This window comes from Episyrphus balteatus, chromosome 2 (genome assembly GCF_945859705.1).
Source record: "Episyrphus balteatus chromosome 2, idEpiBalt1.1, whole genome shotgun sequence".
Taxonomy (NCBI): domain Eukaryota; kingdom Metazoa; phylum Arthropoda; class Insecta; order Diptera; family Syrphidae; genus Episyrphus; species Episyrphus balteatus.
The window spans coordinates 10516493-10539498 of record NC_079135.1 but is presented as its reverse complement, the minus strand read 5'-3'; the positions used below and the strand labels follow the sequence as shown (position 1 = coordinate 10539498).

The window sequence follows — 23006 nt, the reverse complement described above, 5'->3', positions numbered from 1 at the left end:
TTGTTCATTTAAAAATATTGTTTTTTAATATTTCTTATAACATTAAATCATCGTTTGTGACCCTGTCGTGCATTTTATTTAATTTTTATTTTATTTCTTGATGTAATAAATTATTTGCTGAATAATTGTTATACATTCAAAGGAAATTTGTATGAAGAATAATGCGACTATTCTGAACCCATTTCTAGCAAAATAAAAGGAAAAAATCAGTTCTTCTTTTTTATGATAAGCAAAAACTTTTCAAATTAACATTATGATCAGAGTTGTAAAAATATCAATTTAAAAAAAATGCATTTGAAATTAAAAAAAAAAAATTTAGTGCAAATAAAAAAATTGCATTGAAAAAACAATATTTATTGCAACTGAAAATATGTATTTGCATGAAAAAAAATTTTATTGCAACTTAAAAATACATATTTGCATTGAAAACAAATTTTACTGCAAATAAAGAATTTTTTGCATTGAAAAAAAATTCAATGTAGTTTTTTTTATTTGCAATAAATATTTTTTTTTTTAATTTCAAATGCATTTTTTTAAATAAAATGATTTTTTAACAACCCTTATTAAGATGCATAAAAAATGTACTTGCTTTGCAAATCGAACTCTGTCTCTAAATAAGGGCAAAAAGCTTATATTCTCAGAGCCAAAAAGTTAAATTAAAGCTAAAATACAGATAAATTTAACCAACTTATATTTCTTTTTTTCAATTTATCTTACTTACCAAAACTCTTATAAAAAAAAACTTTCCAATCACCATAGTTCTTGCAGAATTACCTTGTCTTTATGTAAAATATTATTTATAAAGGCTATTTCAATTTTTTAATACCCACTCGCATAGCGATTCTCACGTAGCTATATGTATATCCCTCTGTTTAACCTTTGACCTTTTTTATCCGTCGTCAACGCTCTCCACAAACTTACAATATATTCATGAAATTATTAATGAAAATGAAAACCAAAAAAAATGGTTTCATAAGCCAGAATCACAAATTTTCATTTTTATCAATTTTCACAATATTATCGCTCATACTGTGTGAATTCGAGGTCTCCATTGGGCACTTTTAAATAAACCACCAAGGATTGGAATCAAATTTTATTTATACTCTTCCGACTTTGTGGTCGTATTTTTTCTTTTTTTTTTTTGTTTATGATAAAAAAATGTCATTAAATTGAAAGCATGAGTTTTTTAAGTATTTACGTTTTCAGAAAAGGGTTAATATTACGTTGAAACAAGTTTATTCGTATTCAAACTCTTCGACTTGGAAAATGGTTCCATTTTAAACTTAACACTCGTAAAGCAATTTTCTTAATCGAACAATTTTAAAATATTTTATTTCTCTATCAGTCATTTAACAATTTACATGTTAATAATTTTTTGGTAAAAATAAATAAATACATTTTTTTTTATTTCTCTTTGTAGATTCAATAATGACGAAATGGCGACGAAAAAGCGACATTTCGAGCGTTTTCATCGATGCAATATCAAAAAGGACCCTCATCACTACCACCTACTCATCAATACGACCAACAACAATGTTCGTTGTTGTGCTGACTCTAGTGCCAATACTTTCATCAGTAGTGACCGGAGCCGGAACTCCAACGACAACCAAACCCTCCCAACTGGCACCACCCACCCAATGCAGAATGTCAGAATTCACATGTACCAATGGACGGTGTGTGTCGTTAAATAATTTCTGTAACAATATTAACGATTGTGGCGATGGCAGCGACGAACCTCGATTTTGTACACGTGAGTGAAAAAATCCAATTAAATTAAATATCCTCGTTTTTTTCCATCCAACTTTTAAAAAGAAATAAAAAAAAAGATTTTTAATAACAAAAGATTAATCTCGAAGATTGAACATAATTTATTGAAAAATTGTTTATTAACATTATCGAACTACAAAAGGGCACACAAAATGAAGAGGTCCTTATTTGGAGAGAGGAAAATATAAAATATTAAATATATTGGCTTTATCAAAATGGACAGAATTTAAGTTTAAATTTGACATTTTGAGATGATTAAGTGCGTTAGCCTGGAGCTTGTTTTTATGTGTTCGATACAATTTCCAGTCAAATTTTCTAATGAAACTTGACTTGATGAATGTAAAATTCTGTTTTAGGAGAGTCGAGAGATGCTCTCGAAATTGCATCAAAAGCAATAAATAGTGATGGGCAAATAGTATCAATATTATGTTTATTTTATAGGTTGTATGATATACTTGTTGAAATGCATACAAATTTATTTGAATATCGTTGCTAGTAATAGGTAGGGATTGAGATTGTTGTTGTTTATTCAATATTATTTGTTGACAAAAATCTTACAATATTACAAAACATAATCAAGCAAATAATATAATGTACAGGGCTCTTATAGTGTTTGTATGGAAATGGAAATTGGATTTGATATTTGACTCTAATTAATATTGAGCTTGTTGCATGTTGATGACTTTTGATGAATTATTCAAGTTTTAATGAGTTTTGAAAAGCTTGAAAATTCCAAGCAAAACATGAAAATAGTTCATATTAAGCACTTTAATATTTAAATAAGAGGAAGAATAACTTAACTCAGTAATCGAAATAATAATGAAGTAGCAAATTCAAATCTAGTTAGGTGACACTCAACTCAGAGATTTTAAACATTTAAGTTTTGTCAATATTCTGATGCTTTTACTATTATTTTAAATAGTTTTCAATAATTGTTAAAATGGAGCCTTCGTTAAATAAAATCCCAAATAATAGTAGAGTAACTAAAGCAAATTATTAGGGAACCCGGCCGAACAGCTCTGATTTTGACGATTTTTTTTTTCAAACGTAGGTAATTAAAAATACTTTAAAGTCTATAGATTAAAAATTGCCGGTGTTGTCGTATTGTTTTTTAAAATTAAAATTAAACTTTTTTTTAACAAAACCATTTTTTTTTTGCTTAAATTTCATAAAACAAATGATAGCAAAAGATTCTCTAGGTAATTTAAGGAAAATATATAAAAGGCAGTAAGGGACAATCTTCCAAAGTTTAAGCGATAAATTCAATTTTCTAACATTCTGACCTCAAACACAAAAAAAATATTTTGAAAACAACGGCAACACCTACAATATTTTAAAATACATTTTTAAAAAGCCAGAAGCTCATTCTTATCTCTTAAATTTAAATCCACTAAATTTAATCAAGACTTTTTGAAAAAATGGTCCTCAAACTCAGAATTAAAAAAAAAAAAATGTTATTAGAAAAATTTAAAATGACTTTTTTCCAAACTTTTTCTAATAAAATATGAATTTATTTAAAAAAAAAATGTTTGGCCATAAATATTATCAGTTGAATTTCGAAGCAAAAAAGGTAAAATATATCACACTTTTGAAAAAAAAAATGAAAAATTACTTCAATTTCAATGGTTTTTTTTTATTAAAACTGAATTTTTACATTGAAATAATTAATTTTCTCAAAGACTGTGATAAATAGGAACTTTAAATTTTTGCTATTTAACTTTCAACAGTAAGGGTTATTAAATGAATAAAAAATAATTTTATGTTTAGATGTTGAACTTTAAAAAAAAATAAGTTAAATTTTTTTTCAAATCTTTTATTAAAAAAAGTTCTTCGAAAATGAAATACTTTTTAATTTTTTTCATAAACCGTAATACATATTGACATTTCCTTTTAGAATTTCAAATCATAATAAATGCGGCCAAAAAAATTTGAAAATAAATGAATTTTATATTACGACCAAGTTTAAAAAACGACATGTTAAAATTTTAAAAAAAATTTTTTTTTTCAAAAATCTGAGTTCAATTACCATTCTTTCAAAAGCCGTTCATTCAATTAACTTAATTTTAATTTTACATATATGACTAAGCTTCTTGCTTTTAAAAAATGTATATTTAAATATTGTAGGTGTTGCCGTTGTGTTTAAATATTTTTTTTTTGTTTGAAGTCAATTAATAAGAAAATTGCATCTATCGCTTGAACTATGGAAGATTGTCCCTCACTCCCATATATTTTTTTTCCTTGAATTTCCTAGACAATCTTTTGGCATCAATTAATTTATGAAATTTAAGAAAAATTTTTGAAAAAAATTTGTTTTTGTTCACAAAAATCTTCAATTAAATTTAAAAAATCAAAACGGCAACACCGGCAATTTTTAATCTATAGTCTTTAAAGTATTTTTAATTACCGACGTTTGAAAAAAAAGATCATCAAAATCTAAGCTGTTCGGCCGGGTTCCCTAATATTGCCAATTTTTGATCTTTAGTTACTCCACTATAAAGAGCTACTTACGGAAACTAACGTGTAGGTATTGCAGATACCTAACTTGTTAGAAAAGTGGTTTTCTGCTAAAACTTTGTAAGCTGATAATTCTTCGAATGATCTAATAAGCAAACCAATTATATTACATTATACTCGTTTGAGAAGGTTCTTTACCCGGGTTAACTGAATATATCACAGCATACATATATCATCACAAGACAACTCATCACGTGCAGCCCATCATAAAATTCGTCTCTTTTCGTTGTAATTACCAAAAATTATTCTTTTCACTATCTTTTGCTATCTATCTTACTTAAAAATATAATAGCTTAACCAACACCTTAAACCTTTGCATTTTAAATTTAAATTGGTTATTTTTCTCTTCATTTATGAATCATGGCCTCACTAATTTCAAAAGGTTTGATCGATAAATTGGTTGGGTATAATACAAACAACAATTGGAGTCCAATGCGAGACTTTAAATGCTTAAAAAGCAGTCGATAATAAGCAATCTACTCAAACAAAGCCTTAATATTCGATTAATTTTCAGAGACGATATATTCCTTTGAATATACAGGGTGTCCCAAAAGTAATGGATAGGCCTACTTAAGGGCTCTCAGAATTTGGTAACTTGTTCATCCCAAATCCTAACGGTTTTCAATTTAATGCAATTTTTGTGAAATTTCGAAAAATCCCGACTTTGCAACAGTATTTTGCTTCCTCCGCTCATAATTGGTTTTTGTTTTTTACAATTCTTTCACTAAAACATTGCCTAATAATAAGAAATAATTAATTAATCAAAATATTTTTTATTTCATACCCCATTTTGCTGCAAAGTAATTAACAGTTCCATGTTTTATAAAAACTCAATTTCTTACTTTTATTTAAGAGCAACATCCCGAAAAAAAATTGTATGGTGTGACACGGGTTTATTATTTTAAAAACTTCCCGTGCTATTGCAGCTTTCAAAAATGTATAAAAATTTCCAAAGTTGAAATTAGAACGAAAGATATTACAATTTAAATGCAACAAAACAGGGCTTTTCAGAGAAAAATAACAAAGAAAAATAAACAAATTTTGTCGACTGTTGTTTGTTTATTTCTTTTTGAATAAAAGCCTCGATTTTTGTTTGTTTTTTGCTCTGAAAACCCCTGTTTTTTAGCACTCAAATTGTAATATCTTTCGTTCTAATTTCAATTTTGGAAACTTTTATACATTTTTGAAAACTGCAATAACAGGGCAAGTTTTTAAAATAATAAACCAGTGACACACTTTACAATTTTTTTTTTCGGGATGTTGCTCTGAAATAAAAGTAAGAAATTGAGTTTTTATAAAACATGGAACTGTTAATTAATTTGCAGCGAAATGGCGTATGAAATAAAAAGTATTTTGATTAATTAATTAACTCTTATTATTAGGCAATGTTTTAGTGAAAGAATTGTAAAAAACAAAAACCAATTATGAGCGGAGGAAGCAAAATACTGTTGCAAAGTCGGGATTTTTCGAAATTTCACAAAAATTGCATTAAATTGAAAACCGTTAGGATTTGGGATGAACAAGTTACCAAATTCTGAGAGCCCTTAAGTTGGCCTATAAGCATATTTCATTTGATCCATTACTTTTGGGACACCCTGTAGAACGCCGCATCAAACATCAATCGGAAAACTACAAAAGTTTGAAATTTCGTTTTATTTGCATTCTTTGGCTGGAAACTTTTGTATATTTAATTCAAAAACTTAAATATTGAATCTGTATGAGTTCTGTAATATAAAACTAAAATTACTGCCACATTGGTTTTTATTTGGCTAACATTGCAATTGTCTTTTCCATAAAAAAAAGGAAAAAAAAATAAAAGCCACTCATATACACACACAGATCCATTTATAAACTGAAATTGCTGTCAGCCATTAGAAGAATTCATTCCCCGGAGTGTTTCAATGCCACAAATAAACGAAACTCATTTCACCACAGCCTTTGTTCTGGGTTGCCGAGAAAACTTCGCGATCCCTCACTGTTTGTTAATAATTACTTTAATCCTTCGGGAGTTTGAATTTTCATTCAGTTTTATACCAAAATGTTAGTTCATGTTTCTATGTGTGTGTGTTTGTATTTGAAAGAGAAAGCTATAGAGTGTGAGGATGAGGATTTATATATGTATACTTACTATAGAGCAAGAAATCTTTCAACCCATCTCATCTCATCTCGTCCTCGTCCTTCTCATCAACCAACCATACAACAATGAATCCCTCCCTCTGAATCCCTGAATCTAGTATTTTGAAACTATTTCCATTGAAATTTTCAGAATGAGCTCTGGGAATTTTCTCTTTTAAAAGGATATGTGTGATTGCTACGCTGGAATTTTTGGATGGATTCCTTGTCCCTACAGCTGTTGCCACTTGTTTTTGCACAAAATTTTCCATTTTTTTTTTTTTTTTTGTTTTATTTTTTGCTTTTTTTTATTTTTGGGTTTTTTGGTGAAAGGTTCACATTTGCATAGTATTTCCAGAGGAATGTATTCAAGCTGAGCAGCAGACGTGTCGTTGTTGTTGTTGTCGAGGACGACTACGACGACGACGACAGGGGGTGAATGTTATATTTGGAAAATATTTTAAATGGAAATCATTTCACATAGTTGAATGGGAAAATATAAAATACAGCAAACTGTTGCAAAATGAAATTGTTATTTAATTGTTTTCGATTTTCCATTTTCGATTTTATGTGTATACTCTCTTTGTTTCCTTTTGTATTGAAATTATTTTTTGCTTTTTTTTTTGGGAAAATTTAAGATCATACCTACTCTGATTGTGACTATTGAAAACAATAAAGTTTTTGATTAGTTCAGTAAAAAATAACACATAAGTGCTCAATGAAATTGCTTTTATGTTATAGGTTTTTCAAGTAATCAGAAGTTTTTGGAATGAACAATGGGAAAAGTTGGATTCTTTTTGAAAATTGAGGAAGTATATATGAGTATTGTCACTGAACTTTTAATAGTGAAGGAACTATGATTTTTGATTTCTTTCTTGGACAGCAGTATTTTCATAGTTTATAAAAAACAATGTGACAAGTCATCATTAACAGACCATCAAAGAACAACAATTCATTACAGGGAATATTTTGTACAGAGAAACAATTTTCTTAAAAAGTGCTTGTTTTCACATTCCATTTTACTTTAATTTTACGGTATAACATTATAAGATTTTGTTTATGTTGAATCGGGCTTTTTTGGTCACTTCCTTCTATAGGCAAATAAAAATTTTGATTTCATACTTTTTCCCTACGTTTCGTCGTAATTTTTCGACTTCATCAGGGGTATTTTATTAAGGCCCAATTTATTGACTCTCCATTAAACTTTAAATCTCCATTAAAAAGGAGAATTTTAAATTCAAAAAAAAATTCATTTATTCAGTCTCTTTTAAGAATTTTTTTGAAGTTTGACATAATTAACTAATAGAGCATTAAATTTAAAAGCCCTTTTAGATAAAAAGCCAAATTCGACTTTTTAAGAAGGATATTTAGAGCTAATGGAGGTTTTAAACATGATATGATTTTATTCACTCTCCATTAGCGTTAAATGTCATTTCTGTAATTATTTTATTGTTTTATTTGAAAAAAAAACCACGAAAAATATAATGAAATGTATATATTTCGTTTTTTGTATTGCTGGATTAAGTACTTATAATTCTTATTTTACCTTTTTGTTTTGCTTCTTTAATTCCATTAAAAACGCAATTTTTATTTTTATATTATCGATATATTTCGAGGGCCTTTTTGCCTCATCCTCAGGATCTAGTAATAAAAACATGCGTTTAATACTAAAATACATTAATAAATTTACAGTTTTACCTACCAAAAATACTAACAATAAATTAATGATATAATTCGTATCTCTTTCCTTTTAAAAAATTATACAAATTAAATTTTAACAGACATTTGTTTTGAAATAAAAAATTTTAAAAAACATTAAACAAATTTTATAAAAGTATTTAAAGTACAAAAATATCTTAAAAATTTTGAATTTAGCTGTTTCTTAAATTGGCATCGACTATTAAATTGTAATATGTATTTGTGTAATCACGTTTATCAATTTTATAATTACAAGCAATTTGTTCATTTTTTATAATTTGGTTTACCTCATGTATTTGCAACTTAAATTTATTTCTTTCTAACTTTAAAATTTTGCTTCCATCGAAATCAAAAGAATGTCCACTTTCTCTGACATGATCAGCCAAAGCAGCGAAGTTTTTGTTGATTGACCCTTGAATAATTTTTTCACATTCGTTCTTATGTTGGCTCATTCTTGTTCCCATTTTTTGAATTGTTTCACCTATATAAACTTTTTCACAATTATTGCATTTTACCGAGTAAACTAGTCCACTATTTTCTGTTTTATTAATTTTCTGTTTAGTATTTAAGAAAAATTTAGATATTGGTTCTGTTGGTTTCATTGCCGGTTTAACATCTGGTACAAAATATTGGCACACTTTAGCTAGGGACTCACTTAGTTTTGGCACATACGTCATTGTTGAATAAATTTTATTATTACTATCTTTTGTCCGATCATTATTATTAGATAAAAAACTGTAGTTGCTCTGGTCAAATCTTTGTGGTGAAATAATTTTGGCTTGTAAATTTTCATTTTTAACTGCTGAAATAAGTTTTTTTATAATGTTTTCTGGATAGTTGTTTTTTCTCAATATGCTTTGTATCCTTATTATGTTTTGGTTAAAAAAGGTCTTATGGCTAAAAGAAAATACTTTCCGAATGAAGCTTTTCACCATATTGTATTTCATTTGAGTTGGATGGGCCGAATAAAAATTTAACAATCGATTGGATGCAATTGGCTTATGAAACCAATTAGTAATAATATTACCATCATCATTTCTCTTGACTGTGACATCTAGATAATTAATTTCATTGGTAAGTGTATCCTCCAATTCATATGTAAAAGTTATGTTTTTATCAAAAGATTCCAGAGCTGATTTAACTACATCAATTTTGTTTCTTGGAATAGCTGTTAAATGATCATCTACGTATGCTATCCAAAATTGTGGCGTAAAATCAATTTTGTTAAAAGCATTTAATATCACTTCATCCAAAACCCATTCCACAAGAATTGGAGCTAAAGATGATCCCATGAAAAGTCCAGTTTTCATTCTTATGTACTGATTTTTGAAACAAAAATAGTTGCAGTCCGAAAGGCAAAATTTTAACATGATCATAAATGTTTGTTTTGGAATTTTAGTTCTAGGTTTGATACGTAAATCAAAGTGGCGTTCAACAGTTTGTAGTGCCAATTCAGTTGAAACATTATTAAAGCAATTAGATACATCAAAAGATACAAGAATGTTTCCCGATAGAATTTTAGTATTTGTTATTGTTTTCACAAACTGTTTTGAATTTTTTAATGTAAATTTTGATTTGTAAGATTGCTTAAGAATATTGGCTAAATATTTTGATAACTTGTAACTTGGAGAATTTATTGTTGAAATTATAGGCCGAACTGGTAAATTTTGTTTATGATATTTGTATTGTCCAAATGCACGAGGTGCAATAGCAATATAAGTGCGAAGATGTTTAGACTCTTGTTGGTTTATTAATTTTCTGGTTTTGTTGAAAATAGTACTAATTAATCGATTATTTTTAGCTTGCAGCGCTGACGTAGGATCTGAAGCCAAAACTTCAAATTTATCGGTATCATTAAATAAGTTTACTAATTTGAGATCAAAATCTGTACGATTAGCAATGATAGTCACATTTCCTTTATCACTTAAAGACACAAAAATGTTAGCATTATCTTTCAGAAACTTTGCTGTAATTTTTGCTGCTCTAGTCAAAAATATTGTGATTCTGTTTGGTTTTTGATTTGAATTAATATGTCTTGTGATAAGATATGTTAATTGAGCTCTCATAACTTTTTTAATTGGTTCTGCAGCGAATCGTGAAATTATATACTCTATATCAGCAATTAGATCTAAAGTTGGAACTGTCTGAACAATACAAATATCATAAACAAAATTTACCAGTTCGGCCTATAATTTCAACAATAAATTCTCCAAGTTACAAGTTATCAAAATATTTAGCCAATATTCTTAAGCAATCTTACAAATCAAAATTTACATTAAAAAATTCAAAACAGTTTGTGAAAACAATAACAAATACTAAAATTCTATCGGGAAACATTCTTGTATCTTTTGATGTATCTAATTGCTTTAATAATGTTTCAACTGAATTGGCACTACAAACTGTTGAACGCCACTTTGATTTACGTATCAAACCTAGAACTAAAATTCCAAAACAAACATTTATGATCATGTTAAAATTTTGCCTTTCGGACTGCAACTATTTTTGTTTCAAAAATCAGTACATAAGAATGAAAACTGGACTTTTCATGGGATCATCTTTAGCTCCAATTCTTGTGGAATGGGTTTTGGATGAAGTGATATTAAATGCTTTTAACAAAATTGATTTTACGCCACAATTTTGGATAGCATACGTAGATGATCATTTAACAGCTATTCCAAGAAACAAAATTGATGTAGGTAGTTAAATCAGCTCTGGAATCTTTTGATAAAAACATAACTTTTACATATGAATTGGAGGATACACTTACCAATGAAATTAATTATCTAGATGTCACAGTCAAGAGAAATGATGATGGTAATATTATTACTAATTGGTTTCATAAGCCAATTGCATCCAATCGATTGTTAAATTTTTATTCGGCCCATCCAACTCAAATGAAATACAATATGGTGAAAAGCTTCATTCGGAAAGTATTTTCTTTTAGCCATAAGACCTTTTTTAACCAAAACATAATAAGGATACAAAGCATATTGAGAAAAAACAACTATCCAGAAAACATTATAAAAAAACTTATTTCAGCAGTTAAAAATGAAAATTTACAAGCCAAAATTATTTCACCACAAAGATTTGACCAGAGCAACTACAGTTTTTTATCTAATAATAATGATCGGACAAAAGATAGTAATAATAAAATTTATTCAACAATGACGTATGTGCCAAAACTAAGTGAGTCCCTAGCTAAAGTGTGCCAATATTTTGTACCAGATGTTAAACCGGCAATGAAACCAACAGAACCAATATCTAAATTTTTCTTAAATACTAAACAGAAAATTAATAAAACAGAAAATAGTGGACTAGTTTACTCGGTAAAATGCAATAATTGTGAAAAAGTTTATATAGGTGAAACAATTCAAAAAATGGGAACAAGAATGAGCCAACATAAGAACGAATGTGAAAAAATTATTCAAGGGTCAATCAACAAAAACTTCGCTGCTTTGGCTGATCATGTCAGAGAAAGTGGACATTCTTTTGATTTCGATGGAAGCAAAATTTTAAAGTTAGAAAGAAATAAATTTAAGTTGCAAATACATGAGGTAAACCAAATTATAAAAAATGAACAAATTGCTTGTAATTATAAAATTGATAAACGTGATTACACAAATACATATTACAATTTAATAGTCGATGCCAATTTAAGAAACAGCTAAATTCAAAATTTTTAAGATATTTTTGTACTTTAAATACTTTTATAAAATTTGTTTAATGTTTTTTAAAATTTTTTATTTCAAAACAAATGTCTGTTAAAATTTAATTTGTATAATTTTTTAAAAGGAAAGAGATACGAATTATATCATTAATTTATTGTTAGTATTTTTGGTAGGTAAAACTGTAAATTTATTAATGTATTTTAGTATTAAACGCATGTTTTTATTACTAGATCCTGAGGATGAGGCAAAAAGGCCCTCGAAATATATCGATAATATAAAAATAAAAATTGCGTTTTTAATGGAATTAAAGAAGCAAAACAAAAAGGTAAAATAAGAATAATGAAATGTCTTCAAAGGATGGTTGAAATAACTTTTTAGTCCTGCAAATTTTGTGATACGATTTCAATGAAGTTATATCTGTTGAATCGGTCTACTGCTGATTAAATATCGCTTGTATGTACCTTAGGGTGGGTCAAAAAAATCGAAATTTATTTTTTTGGTTTGGTACTCCAAAAAATCGATTGCTAGACACCTCTAGAATATACACACCAAATATGAACTCTTTATATTAATGGGAAGGTCCTCCGCTTCGCAACTTTCCATTTTTACATCAAGCTTCTACTAAAAAAAAATCATTTTTTTATTAATTGACTTTTTAGCAAATTTCTTTGCATATTCTTGTAGGAAATTGAACGCTCTACAAAAAAGGCCTTATACACTTTTTTCGTTTATCTTACCGGTTAATAGATATTTGAGGTCCAAAAATCGAAAAAATCTTTAAAAATTCGTTTTTTGTTCTTAATTTCGTAACAAATTGAAAAATTATAATCATCAAACGCACAAGAGATATTCTTGTAGGAAATTGATTACTCCACAAAAAAGGTCTTATTAATTTTTTTCATTAATCTTACCATTCTAAAGATATTCGAGGTCAAATTTAAAAAAAATTATAAAAACATTTTTTACTTTTAAAAATTTTCCGGTTCACTGAAAAATTATTATTTTCAAATTAGCAAGATATATTCTTGTAGGAGCTTAAACGTTCTACAAATAATTCCTTGACATCAAATTGATTGCTTTAACCGTTTAGAAGATAGAACTGGAAAATTTTTAAAAGTAAAAAATGTTTTTATAATTTTTTTTAACTTTGTCCTCTAATATCTTTAGAATGGTAAGATTAATGAAAAAAATGAATAAGACTTTTTTTGTGGAGTAATCAATTTCCTACAAGAATATTTCTTGCGCGTTTGATGATTATAATTTTTCAATTTGTTACGAAATTAAGAACAAAAAACGAATTTTTAAAGATTTTTTCGATTTTTGGACCTCAAATATCTATTAACCGGTAAGATAAACGAAAAAAGTGTATAAGGCCTTTTTTGTAGAGCGTTCAATTTCCTACAAGAATATGCAAAGAAATTTGCTAAAAAGTCAATTAATAAAAAAATGATTTTTTTTTAGTAGAAGCTTGATGTAAAAATGGAAAGTTGCGAAGCGGAGGACCTTCCCATTAATATAAAGAGTTCATATTTGGTGTGTATATTCTAGAGGTGTCTAGCAATCGATTTTTCGGAGTACCAAATCAAAAAAATGAGTTTCGATTTTTTTTGACCCACCCTAATGTACCTGTATCTATTGGGATTTATATTGCAGATTTTGATGGTGTATCCTATCGTCACGCGGGCGATTGCAAAGAATCGGTTGAGATTCATACATATTTACACAAATAAAAAAAATGCATCTACTACGCAGAAATGCACAATGCACTAAAATCATCTTCTCCACTTCCAAAGAAACACGGCCAGGTTGCGATGCTGCATAATATTGTCATCTCATAAAATATCAATTCCTTCAGTTTTTGGTTAACACTGGCATTTTGATACCCTTGCTTACGCACCAGTTTTTATGTTTGTCATATTATTCGTCATTCAAATCTTTAATTTCAAATCTATGTACATATGTACAAATATATTTTTTGATTTGACAAAATCGAAGCGTTTGACAGATTTATTTTTCAAAAAATTAAAATTCCCTAGGATATTTTTAACAGAGTTTTAAATTTAAAGTTTCCATTAAAAGTAAGGACTTTAACTAAAGAAGAGTGAATTAAATGAATTTTTAATGGTGTGTACTTAAAGGCGTCAATAGTTTAACAACTCTTTTAACTAAAACGAGAAATTTCAAAATTTAATGGAGGCTCAATAAATTGGCCCTAAATCTGTTAAATTTGATATTAAAAACTTTTTAAACTATTACAAAAAATTGTTTAAACTTACATGAATTATTATTTTGTTACATTTAATAATTATAATTATTGATAGATATTTCAAATTGTTTTTCATTAAAAATGCTGTGCTGTATGTTTTTATTTAACTTTAATTTATTAAATGTCAATAATTTATATTTTTTATTTTAGAAAATTCCAAAGTTTTTAATTGTGTATTTATCAATGTACATATATGCAGCTCAGATGACATTACTATATTTTAGTGGTCCGGACCCTGGGGAAGAGCATTGGGGGTCGAAACACCCCAACTCAATTTTAGCTTACTTCAAATTATCTCAGATAAGACTAAAATGTAAAAAATAAAATATATGTATAGTTTAAAAAACTAAAAATACGCTTTTATTAGGCACTAAAAACTATAAAATAATTTAACTGACCTATTGGAAATGATTAGATCAAAAAGCATAGAGCGCATTTTTGTTGCGTGTAATTTTATAAAGCTTGAAAAAAGCGCTCGACGCTTTTTACCGACCTCCAAAAAGGAGTCTCTATTTTTTTTTTTATTTTTTTTTTTTTGTGTTTGTTACCTCATAACTTTGGACTGAGTGAACCTAATTGATGATTGTTTTTGTGTTGGAAATCTGGTGCCATATCGTTCAGTTTTGGCCATAGAAACAATTAGAAAAAACAAAAAAAAAAAAAAACAGTTTTGATCCATGGAAGTCGGTTTTCTTAAAAACCTTAGATATAAATGACGCCATCATTGGAAAAAAATAAATTAGGATCCTTCACAGCCCTTAAGGTTCGGATATAGAAAGAAAATACTAACGGGTTTTAAAAGGAAGTTATTCAGGCGGAATTTTGAAAACAAATTTAAATCTCAAATTTTGCTAAAATGTGCATTTTTGGGATGCTTCCCGATTTCGTTTATTGATTAAAAAAATAAGCTTAGGCTTTAATCTCTCAATATTGTCGAATTTACATTACATAAGATGTAAATTTTATTTAAATATTAAAGACATGAACTATGTAGAAGAAATCATCAAATCAGCAACCAAAGGAGTCAACTTCCTTAAATAACTCTATGGAAAAATGTATTAACACAATAACGTATAATAATTAAAAACCTCAGAAAAAATAATTAGAAAATTCCTAAAATCATTTAGGACTAAATAATTTCATTTGAATTCATAAACAACTCGTTTACTTTTCTGCTTCAAAAATATGACCTAACATCCTTTCGGTTCTCTCTCAAATAACTTCAATGGCACTAATGAACCCTTTTTCTGTACATCAAAGTATTAATTTTTCACTCACACAATCTTTGCTCGTAAAAAAGTTTAAATTTTTAATATAACGTACGTACGTACCCAACATTTTATCTCTTCTCTGATATTAAATTTCATAAACAGTTTTTCAACCCTTCTTGTGTGCTTGTAAATCATTCATCCATCAAAAATAGACAAAGCTTTCTTAATTACAACCTCAACAACCGGAGCACCCGGCACTATTAAAGTCCAACATCACTCTCTACCACATCATAAGTGAGCTTCATTTAAAAAGTTATAAAAGAAAAATAACTAAAAGAATTTCCAGAATAATATTCTCAGAAATAAAAGCGTACACACAAAGTACAAGTACAACTATTTATATGGTCTGTATCGTGGTGGTCGGTCATGTCATGTCGTCGTCGTGTCAGTCTTGAAAACTTGGCTGCAATTTTCAATTAACGCTCCAGCTAAAGCGCTTTTGCACGAATCAGCGCAATATCATGACTCCATTTTGTTTGCATCACGTACCACACAGAATTCAGCTGAAAACATCCTTTTTGCTAGATTGTGTTCACATCAGCCAGGATTTACAATATATATCCTTGCACAAGCATTTAATTTTTTTTTTTTGCTAGTTTTTTGGTCTTGTACAATTCGCAAGACCACCAACTTGCTTGTATCCTTATAAACTCGAATGGATATCAAGAATAATAAAATTTAATTTGTATCTCTTTTTTGCAGGATGTAACAAGACTTACTATGGCGACATCGGACTAACGTATTCCCTGGAATTACATCGACCAAAACAGGATAAGATTCCGTACGTGTGTATCCTGACATTCACTGCCGCTGGCGGGATTCATGGCGACGTTGTGCAGGTGTGTTGTTTTAAGCTGAAAAATTGAAAGTTTTTATTTTTATTTTTTGTTATTTTTCTTCTTTTGTATTCTTCTTGCAAAACATCTAAAAAAAGAACTAAAGCGAAATAAAAAAAATCCCTAAAGGACTATCTCCTTGATGTGGTTTTATACCCTCGACGGTGGTGATTGAATTCTTAAAACCTCTCCGTCTCCTTTCTGAACCACTTAATTTTCGTAGCGCACATTACTTATTTTCCGACACAGAGATAACATTTTGCCATTAATATTATCCTCAGTGTTTTTGATCCTTGCATCCTTGGGGCGATGTTGGCTATAAAAGCAAATATCCTTAGGAAAAATTATTTACACTGTCAACTAGCTATACCACAAGTTTATATTGTTTGTTTTTCTTCAAAACTTATTATGCTCGTATTTTTCTCGACTCTGATCTTTTGTTTGTTTGTGTGTGTGTGTGTTGAATGGAAACACAATATATCACCGACTAGGGGATATGAGATGCCACACATCAAAGCTCATTCTTCAATTCTTGCAACATGAAGATTTGTCCTGGATGGAAAAGGTCAGGTGAATATAGTACTTTTTTCGTACATACACACATTCCAATCCGCTTTAGGCAGATATACCTACTTATACAGATCACATCACATTAGATTCTTATACATTTGGACACACACATAGAGGGACTACTCTGGGAAGGAAACGGATATTAAAGTCATTTTATTATCCTGCCACCTCAACAGGAAGTCTATTCTGCAAGTATTACTTTGTGTGACATTTTCCAGATGAAGAAGAAAAATGACAATTTCTGGCGATAACTTACATTTAACAAAAACACAAAAAAGAAAAAAAAAACTACCTCATGTAAACAATGTATAATATACGGATATAAGTTTGGTCCTTTCACCAACAGAGCTATAGGGTTTATATCATTCTGTCACAAAATTGTTTTTCAAAGAAAGAAGCTTTGGGATGTTCTTTTACATTTTCATTTTTCTTGCAACCAACTGTTGACAATCTTTTCGTTTGATATTGATTCTTTTGTATTTTATTTTTTTTTGTTCAGGTAACGTTAGACAGTTTTACAATTGGACGATTTACATCTTACGTGCATGATGGGTGTCCTGATGGATATATGCAAATTTCTGAATCGGCAAGAACTCCCATTGGTGGGATGTGGTGCGGATCATCATGGGGACCAGTATTGTTTTATAGTGAGACCAGATCGCTAGTATTTACTGTTAAACTCAACAGGTAAGTCCTTTTCTTTCGCATATGTAAAAAAAGCATATTAGTATGAGAAATACGAAAAATCTTTCAACTTTTATTTTTTCAAAATGGTGGTTCCAAAATGGCGGACAAAATAAGCGTTTATAGAATTTTCTTTTACAAAACTGAATATAAGCTAGAAATTAAGCTAAATTGATGTCAAAAAGATGTTCGCTCTTGGATTTGTTTCGAACTGTTCATATTCAATGAAAAACAAAATTAAAAAAATTTAAAAAAAAGACCATAACGTACCAAAGTAGTAAAAAACACTTTTATACCCTTTTTATGCTATTTCTTGGATTTTTTGATTAAATTAGCACATTTTTTACATCTTTCATATTTATTTTCACATAAAGTTGATTATTTTGGCGTTATATATTTGTCAACTAGTTTTTTATGTTAAAAGGTATACAGTTTGCATAATAAGAATTGCCGGTTTAGCTTATTACTTATCCCCCATGAATAGACATTGCAACCTGTTATTTGAAGAAAAAGTTTAATGTGTTACTTCAAAAACCTAGTATTTGTTTATTTAGCAATTTTTATAGCAATTAGAAGCTGATGAATTTAAGACCGAAAATTTAGCCCAAACGATTTTGTGCAAAATGTTTAATAGACCTCAGGGCCCTATTTCACCAACTTACAAATTTGTAATTACAAGTAATTTTCACAATATTTGTGAAAAAATCGATTAATTTTGTTTCACCAGTTTCTTGTGATCACAAAATTGTACTTGTAATCTACAATTTTAAATTTGTGAAAAAATCCATTTCCTGTTTCACCAAAACTTGTATTTTACAAGTAACAAATTTGTGAGCTTTCAAGTTTCTTGTGGATTTCTGTTTCACCAAAAAAAAAAGTTACAAGTTTCTATTTATTTGTGAAAAATTTTTACAAGAGTCAAGACGTATGTCATTTTTGTTACAAGTTTGTAAAAACCATATTTAGAGTGATTAAAGTGTTTAAAATGGCCTTACGCCGAAGGCCATTATTATTATTTTTAGAAAAGCTATGTTATTATTATTCAGGGTTGTAAAAATGCATTTGAATTAAAAAAAAAAAAAATCATTTATTGCAAGTAAAAAAATTTCATAATGAAAAAAAAATTGCATTAAAAAAATTTTTTTATATTATATTTGCATTAAAAAAAAATATTTATTGCAAATAAAAAAATTTGCTTTAAAAAAAATATTATTGCAACTGAAAAATATTTGCATTGAATATTATATTTTTATTGAAAATAATATTTTTATTGCAAATAAATATATTTTGCATTACAAAAAAATTATATTACAAATACCTAAAACATTTTCTGTATTAAAAAAAATAGATGCAAAATGTATGTACTAAATATTTTTTTTAATATTCGTCGAATCCCTTACAGTTTTGACTTTTTGGCCTTAGATAAGGTTCAATAGTATAGGTAGTTGAAATAACTAATGTAGGTATGGTCAGATACTTAAAATTGTAAGAAATTCACCGAATATTAAGAAAATGTATTTAATGCACACACATTTTGCCTTGATTTTTTTCTATTAAGAACATTTTTTATTTGCGATACAATTTGTTTTTAGTATACATATTTTAATTTGCAATAAAATTTTTTTTTTTCAATCCAAATATTTTTCAGCTGCAATTTTTTTTAATGCTAAATTTTTTTTTGCAATAAAGCAACAAATATTTTTTTTTAAGGCAAGTATTTTTAAGTTGCAATATTTTTTTTAAATGCAATTTATTTCAGTTGCAATCAATATTTTTTTAATGCATTTTTTTTTTATTTGTAATAAATATTTGTTTTTTTTTAAATTTGTAATCTAAAACAAATGCTTTAAAAATTGGTATAGCATTTGTGTTTCAAATCGAATGAAAACATCACAAAATATCTGTTGAAAAAATTTTCCTGATTGCTATAACCTACCTCTTAAGTATGAAAAAATTCATTCTCTTTTGATCAAAGAGGCTTGTTTTTATTTCTCATATTTGTAGTTCTTCATTATTTAAATTATTTTATTAATTTTCCTCACTACATATTTACAATATTTTTATTTTACCTTTTATTTTACTTCTATAAATCCATGGATATATAGAAATATACCTAAAAATAATCCAGCAATACAAAAATCTTAATATATATTTACAATTTTGTTTGTCATGTCAAAAAAATTTTCTGATTTGATTAAACTATTAAGATATGACAGTATTAGTTATTTGACAATTTTCCGTTTAAAATAGGGTTGTCAAATAAGAGCTCAAGTTTTAAAAATGGCAATCCTATTTTTTCATATTCGTTATCAACTTAATTTTCATTTGAAACCAATTTTAACCTCTGTCGTTATGAGTTAAGTAACTCAACGGTCACCGCTAAGACTACAAAGAGCTTTACAAGTTTGTGAGATAAACTTGTTGTTTACAAGAAAAAAATATATATGGTGAAACGGTAATTCTACAAACTTGTGGTTTTCTAAAGTTAGTTGTAATTTTTTTTTTCGATAATCACAAATTTGTGAATTACTTATTTGTACTTTGTGAAACAGAATTCCATTGTACAAATTTGTACTTGTGATCTACAAGTTACAAATTTGTGCTTGTAACTTGTAGTTGGTGAAATAGGGCCCAGGTCTAGCGGCTATGTGAAGTTGGCACCTCCTTATGCTAATTCTTTTTTCAAACCTCCCTGGTTCAAATGCCCAAGGTTAGCCCAGGAGAGTCCAAGATTTTTTTTTTTTTTTCAACTGAAAAATCACAAAAAATAATTTTTTTTATTCAGTGTAAAAATTGTTGGTTTTGCACTGTGGTTCTTTTGCCCAAAATTAGCCCAGGATGGCCCAACTTTTTTTTCTTTATTCCACTATTTTTTTAAAAGATAAAAAAAAAACTTTTTTTGATAACAGAAACCGAAAAAAAATTGCTGTGAAAAAATTGTAGGTTATCCCAGGAAAGCCCAACTTTTATTTTCGCGATCCCACGCTTATTTTAAAAATTATGGAATTATTGGTTTTTATTCACCACAAAAAAAAGTACGTATACACCACAGTGACCTCCTCTAATTTATAATTTAGAAAAATTAAATCCACTGGTGTTTGCATTCCGCCTCAAATGTTATTTATTTATTTGACTTAGAATTTTTACTTGGTTGAATGTAGTAGATATAACATTCGTTAAGTTGATTTGTTTCATTTCACCTTAAAAACCAGAACATACAATTATTTCATTGATTTTTTTTTTTTTTTTTTCAAATGAGAAAAATCTTTAACCCTCTTGGGGCGCCATCTAGTGTCAAAATAAATTTTTTTTATTATTTAGAAACAGATTTTTCACTTCCGAACTTGATTCACGAAAAAAAAAAACCTAAATAACGAAAGCCCTAATGTACATATGAATGTGCATGAATTTTCCTCTGAAGTGTTATCTTCTATCACATTATTTTATTTATTAATTGATTTGTTACTTTCCTAACATTAATTTAAAAGGTTCAAAGATTAATTATATTGAAAAACCAAAAAGTTTAGAAATAACGTTTGACAGCTAAAAACATACCATATTTTTTTTGCCGAATCAACTTTTCTAACATAGTTTTAAGAAACATATAATTGGTTCACATTGTCTTTATTTTAAACTTCACTTGTTGATACTTTGGCTTAATCAGTTTTTTCCAGCCTCACTTTCCCCTTGTTTTAATTTAGCCCTTGCAAAAAGTTTTAAGTTGGTTCCGGTTATATTATTCACTCAAATTTGTGTTGCAGAAACAAGAAAAATTATCAATTATTGCCAAATTGAGATCATGCCTCCAAATTAATATTTAAAAATTGCTTTTCTTAGAAAAATGAAAAGAACCAAAGCTTATTTTATGCCAAAATTAATTCAAGACTCTTGTTAAGAAGAAGTCAAATAACTTATCTACCTAATAAGTACTGTTACAGAAAAATAGAACCTTTTTCTGATTCAAATCCGATAACAAAGCTTCTATTACCTTACTATGTGTATGTGTATGTGTATATTCTTCGAACACAATATACCTATTCTTTTGTTTTATTTCAATTTTGTTTCTTTTCTTCTCTTTTCCGGTTAACACAACATAGACTTGCTCGAGATCAAAGTGGATACAATTTCGACTTTCGTATACGTTACAAGGTCCTATCTCGAGATAGTGCAGTCACACGTTACGGTGGGATTAAACTAGAAGGTAAGTTGTTGCTATGACTTGTTTATTTTGCGTCTCCGAACCATGGATACGGTTAAGTACACTCACAAACAATGGTATTTGATCCCCAAAAAAATAAAAAAGGAACCAAAGGATTTTCATACTAAAGTCCCTTTTTAAGGATTTGTTTTCCAAAAAAGAGTTCTTCAAACCCTCAACCATATACAAAGATACCCCAAAACACATATTTACACGAGTGCTTTGGTCAATTCCATTTGTTTGGTCTGCACTACAAGAAAGTCAGTTTCAATATTTAATTTTTCTTTGTTTGGTTTTTTTTGTTTTTTTGTGATCCTTTCAGACTTTACTCCTTGGTATAATGTCAGCAATTTTTTACATCAAAATGCCATCGAGGATTTTACGAATTCCAGTGCACGTTCGGATCGCTATGGACAGGATTTTAGTTTGTTTAGTTCGTATGTTAACGATAAGTCCTTTACGAGCATCTTGGATAGGCCTGTGATGAAGGACGACCAAAATTACACCGAACCGAAATATTATTTGGGTAAATACCCAAAAAAAATCTTCTAACTTTTAATGAAAAGGATTTCAAAAATGGCAATATAATTTGTTTATTTCCTTTTTTTTTCTTCTTGTTGATTCTCTTTTTATAGGAGATCTAATCCCAGGGACCTATTGTTCAAGGATTTTCAGCGACTGTGATAAAAAAGTTTGCCGTCTTCAATCACCAAACTATCCAGGAATTTATCCCAGAAATTTAACTTGCTACTATGCGGTGCGACAGGTGAGCTTTGTAATTTAATCGTTGGTAGGATGTGTGTATCCTTCCAATTTTGGGTCCATATGTGTGTGATGTGTAGGGTAAAAACTTTTCGCCACACAAAACTTTCGTAATTACGGAGACAATTGCAATTTCTGGGTGTGTTGTAAAAGTTTAGGGTTTCTGTGTGTTTTATTTTTCTATCAATTATTTTATTACTTTCAAGTTGTTCGTTTTTTTTTTTAAGTTTTATTTTATTTTTTTTTTTTTTTTGAGAGAGAGACAAACAAAATGAAAATATTTTTGTTTTAAAACAACTTTGTTGGGGAAATCTGCAAAGGATCATAACTTTTGTTTGTCACAAAGTTATCTTCCAACCATTTAAGTTTCTCTGGTGTATGTGTACGAGTGTATGTATATTTCTATAAACGGAAGAGAAGAACAATTTTCATTTTGTTTTCTGGTTTTGTTTCTTTTTTTTGTTAATTTTATTTTTGGTAAGTTCAAATGAAAATTTTCGTTGACAACTTTAATGATTTTCATTGTTAAAGTCTGTCATTTGTGTATGATAGTACAGCAAGAGAGTAAAAGAGAGGGAACAAATAGGAAATGAAAATGAAGAGGAAGGAAAATAAACCAACCAAAACTGTTGAATGGAGAGAAAAGTTTTCCCTAAAAAC

At 28.2% G+C, this 23006-nt stretch overlaps 1 protein-coding gene across 9 annotated transcripts in view; it reads left to right on the top strand.

Moving 5' to 3' along the window:
* Positions 1 to 23006, top strand: part of LOC129911311 (uncharacterized) — a 161728-nt gene that overhangs the window by 121850 nt on the left and 16872 nt on the right. For all 9 annotated transcript variants that reach the window (XM_055989059.1, XM_055989058.1, XM_055989060.1 and 6 more), the window contains 6 exons: positions 1421 to 1750; positions 15999 to 16135; positions 17202 to 17389; positions 21484 to 21587; positions 21907 to 22110; positions 22220 to 22350. In XM_055989059.1, coding sequence (XP_055845034.1) covers positions 1421 to 1750; positions 15999 to 16135; positions 17202 to 17389; positions 21484 to 21587; positions 21907 to 22110; positions 22220 to 22350 — 1094 coding nt within the window. The remainder of the gene's footprint in view (positions 1 to 1420; positions 1751 to 15998; positions 16136 to 17201; positions 17390 to 21483; positions 21588 to 21906; positions 22111 to 22219; positions 22351 to 23006) is intronic.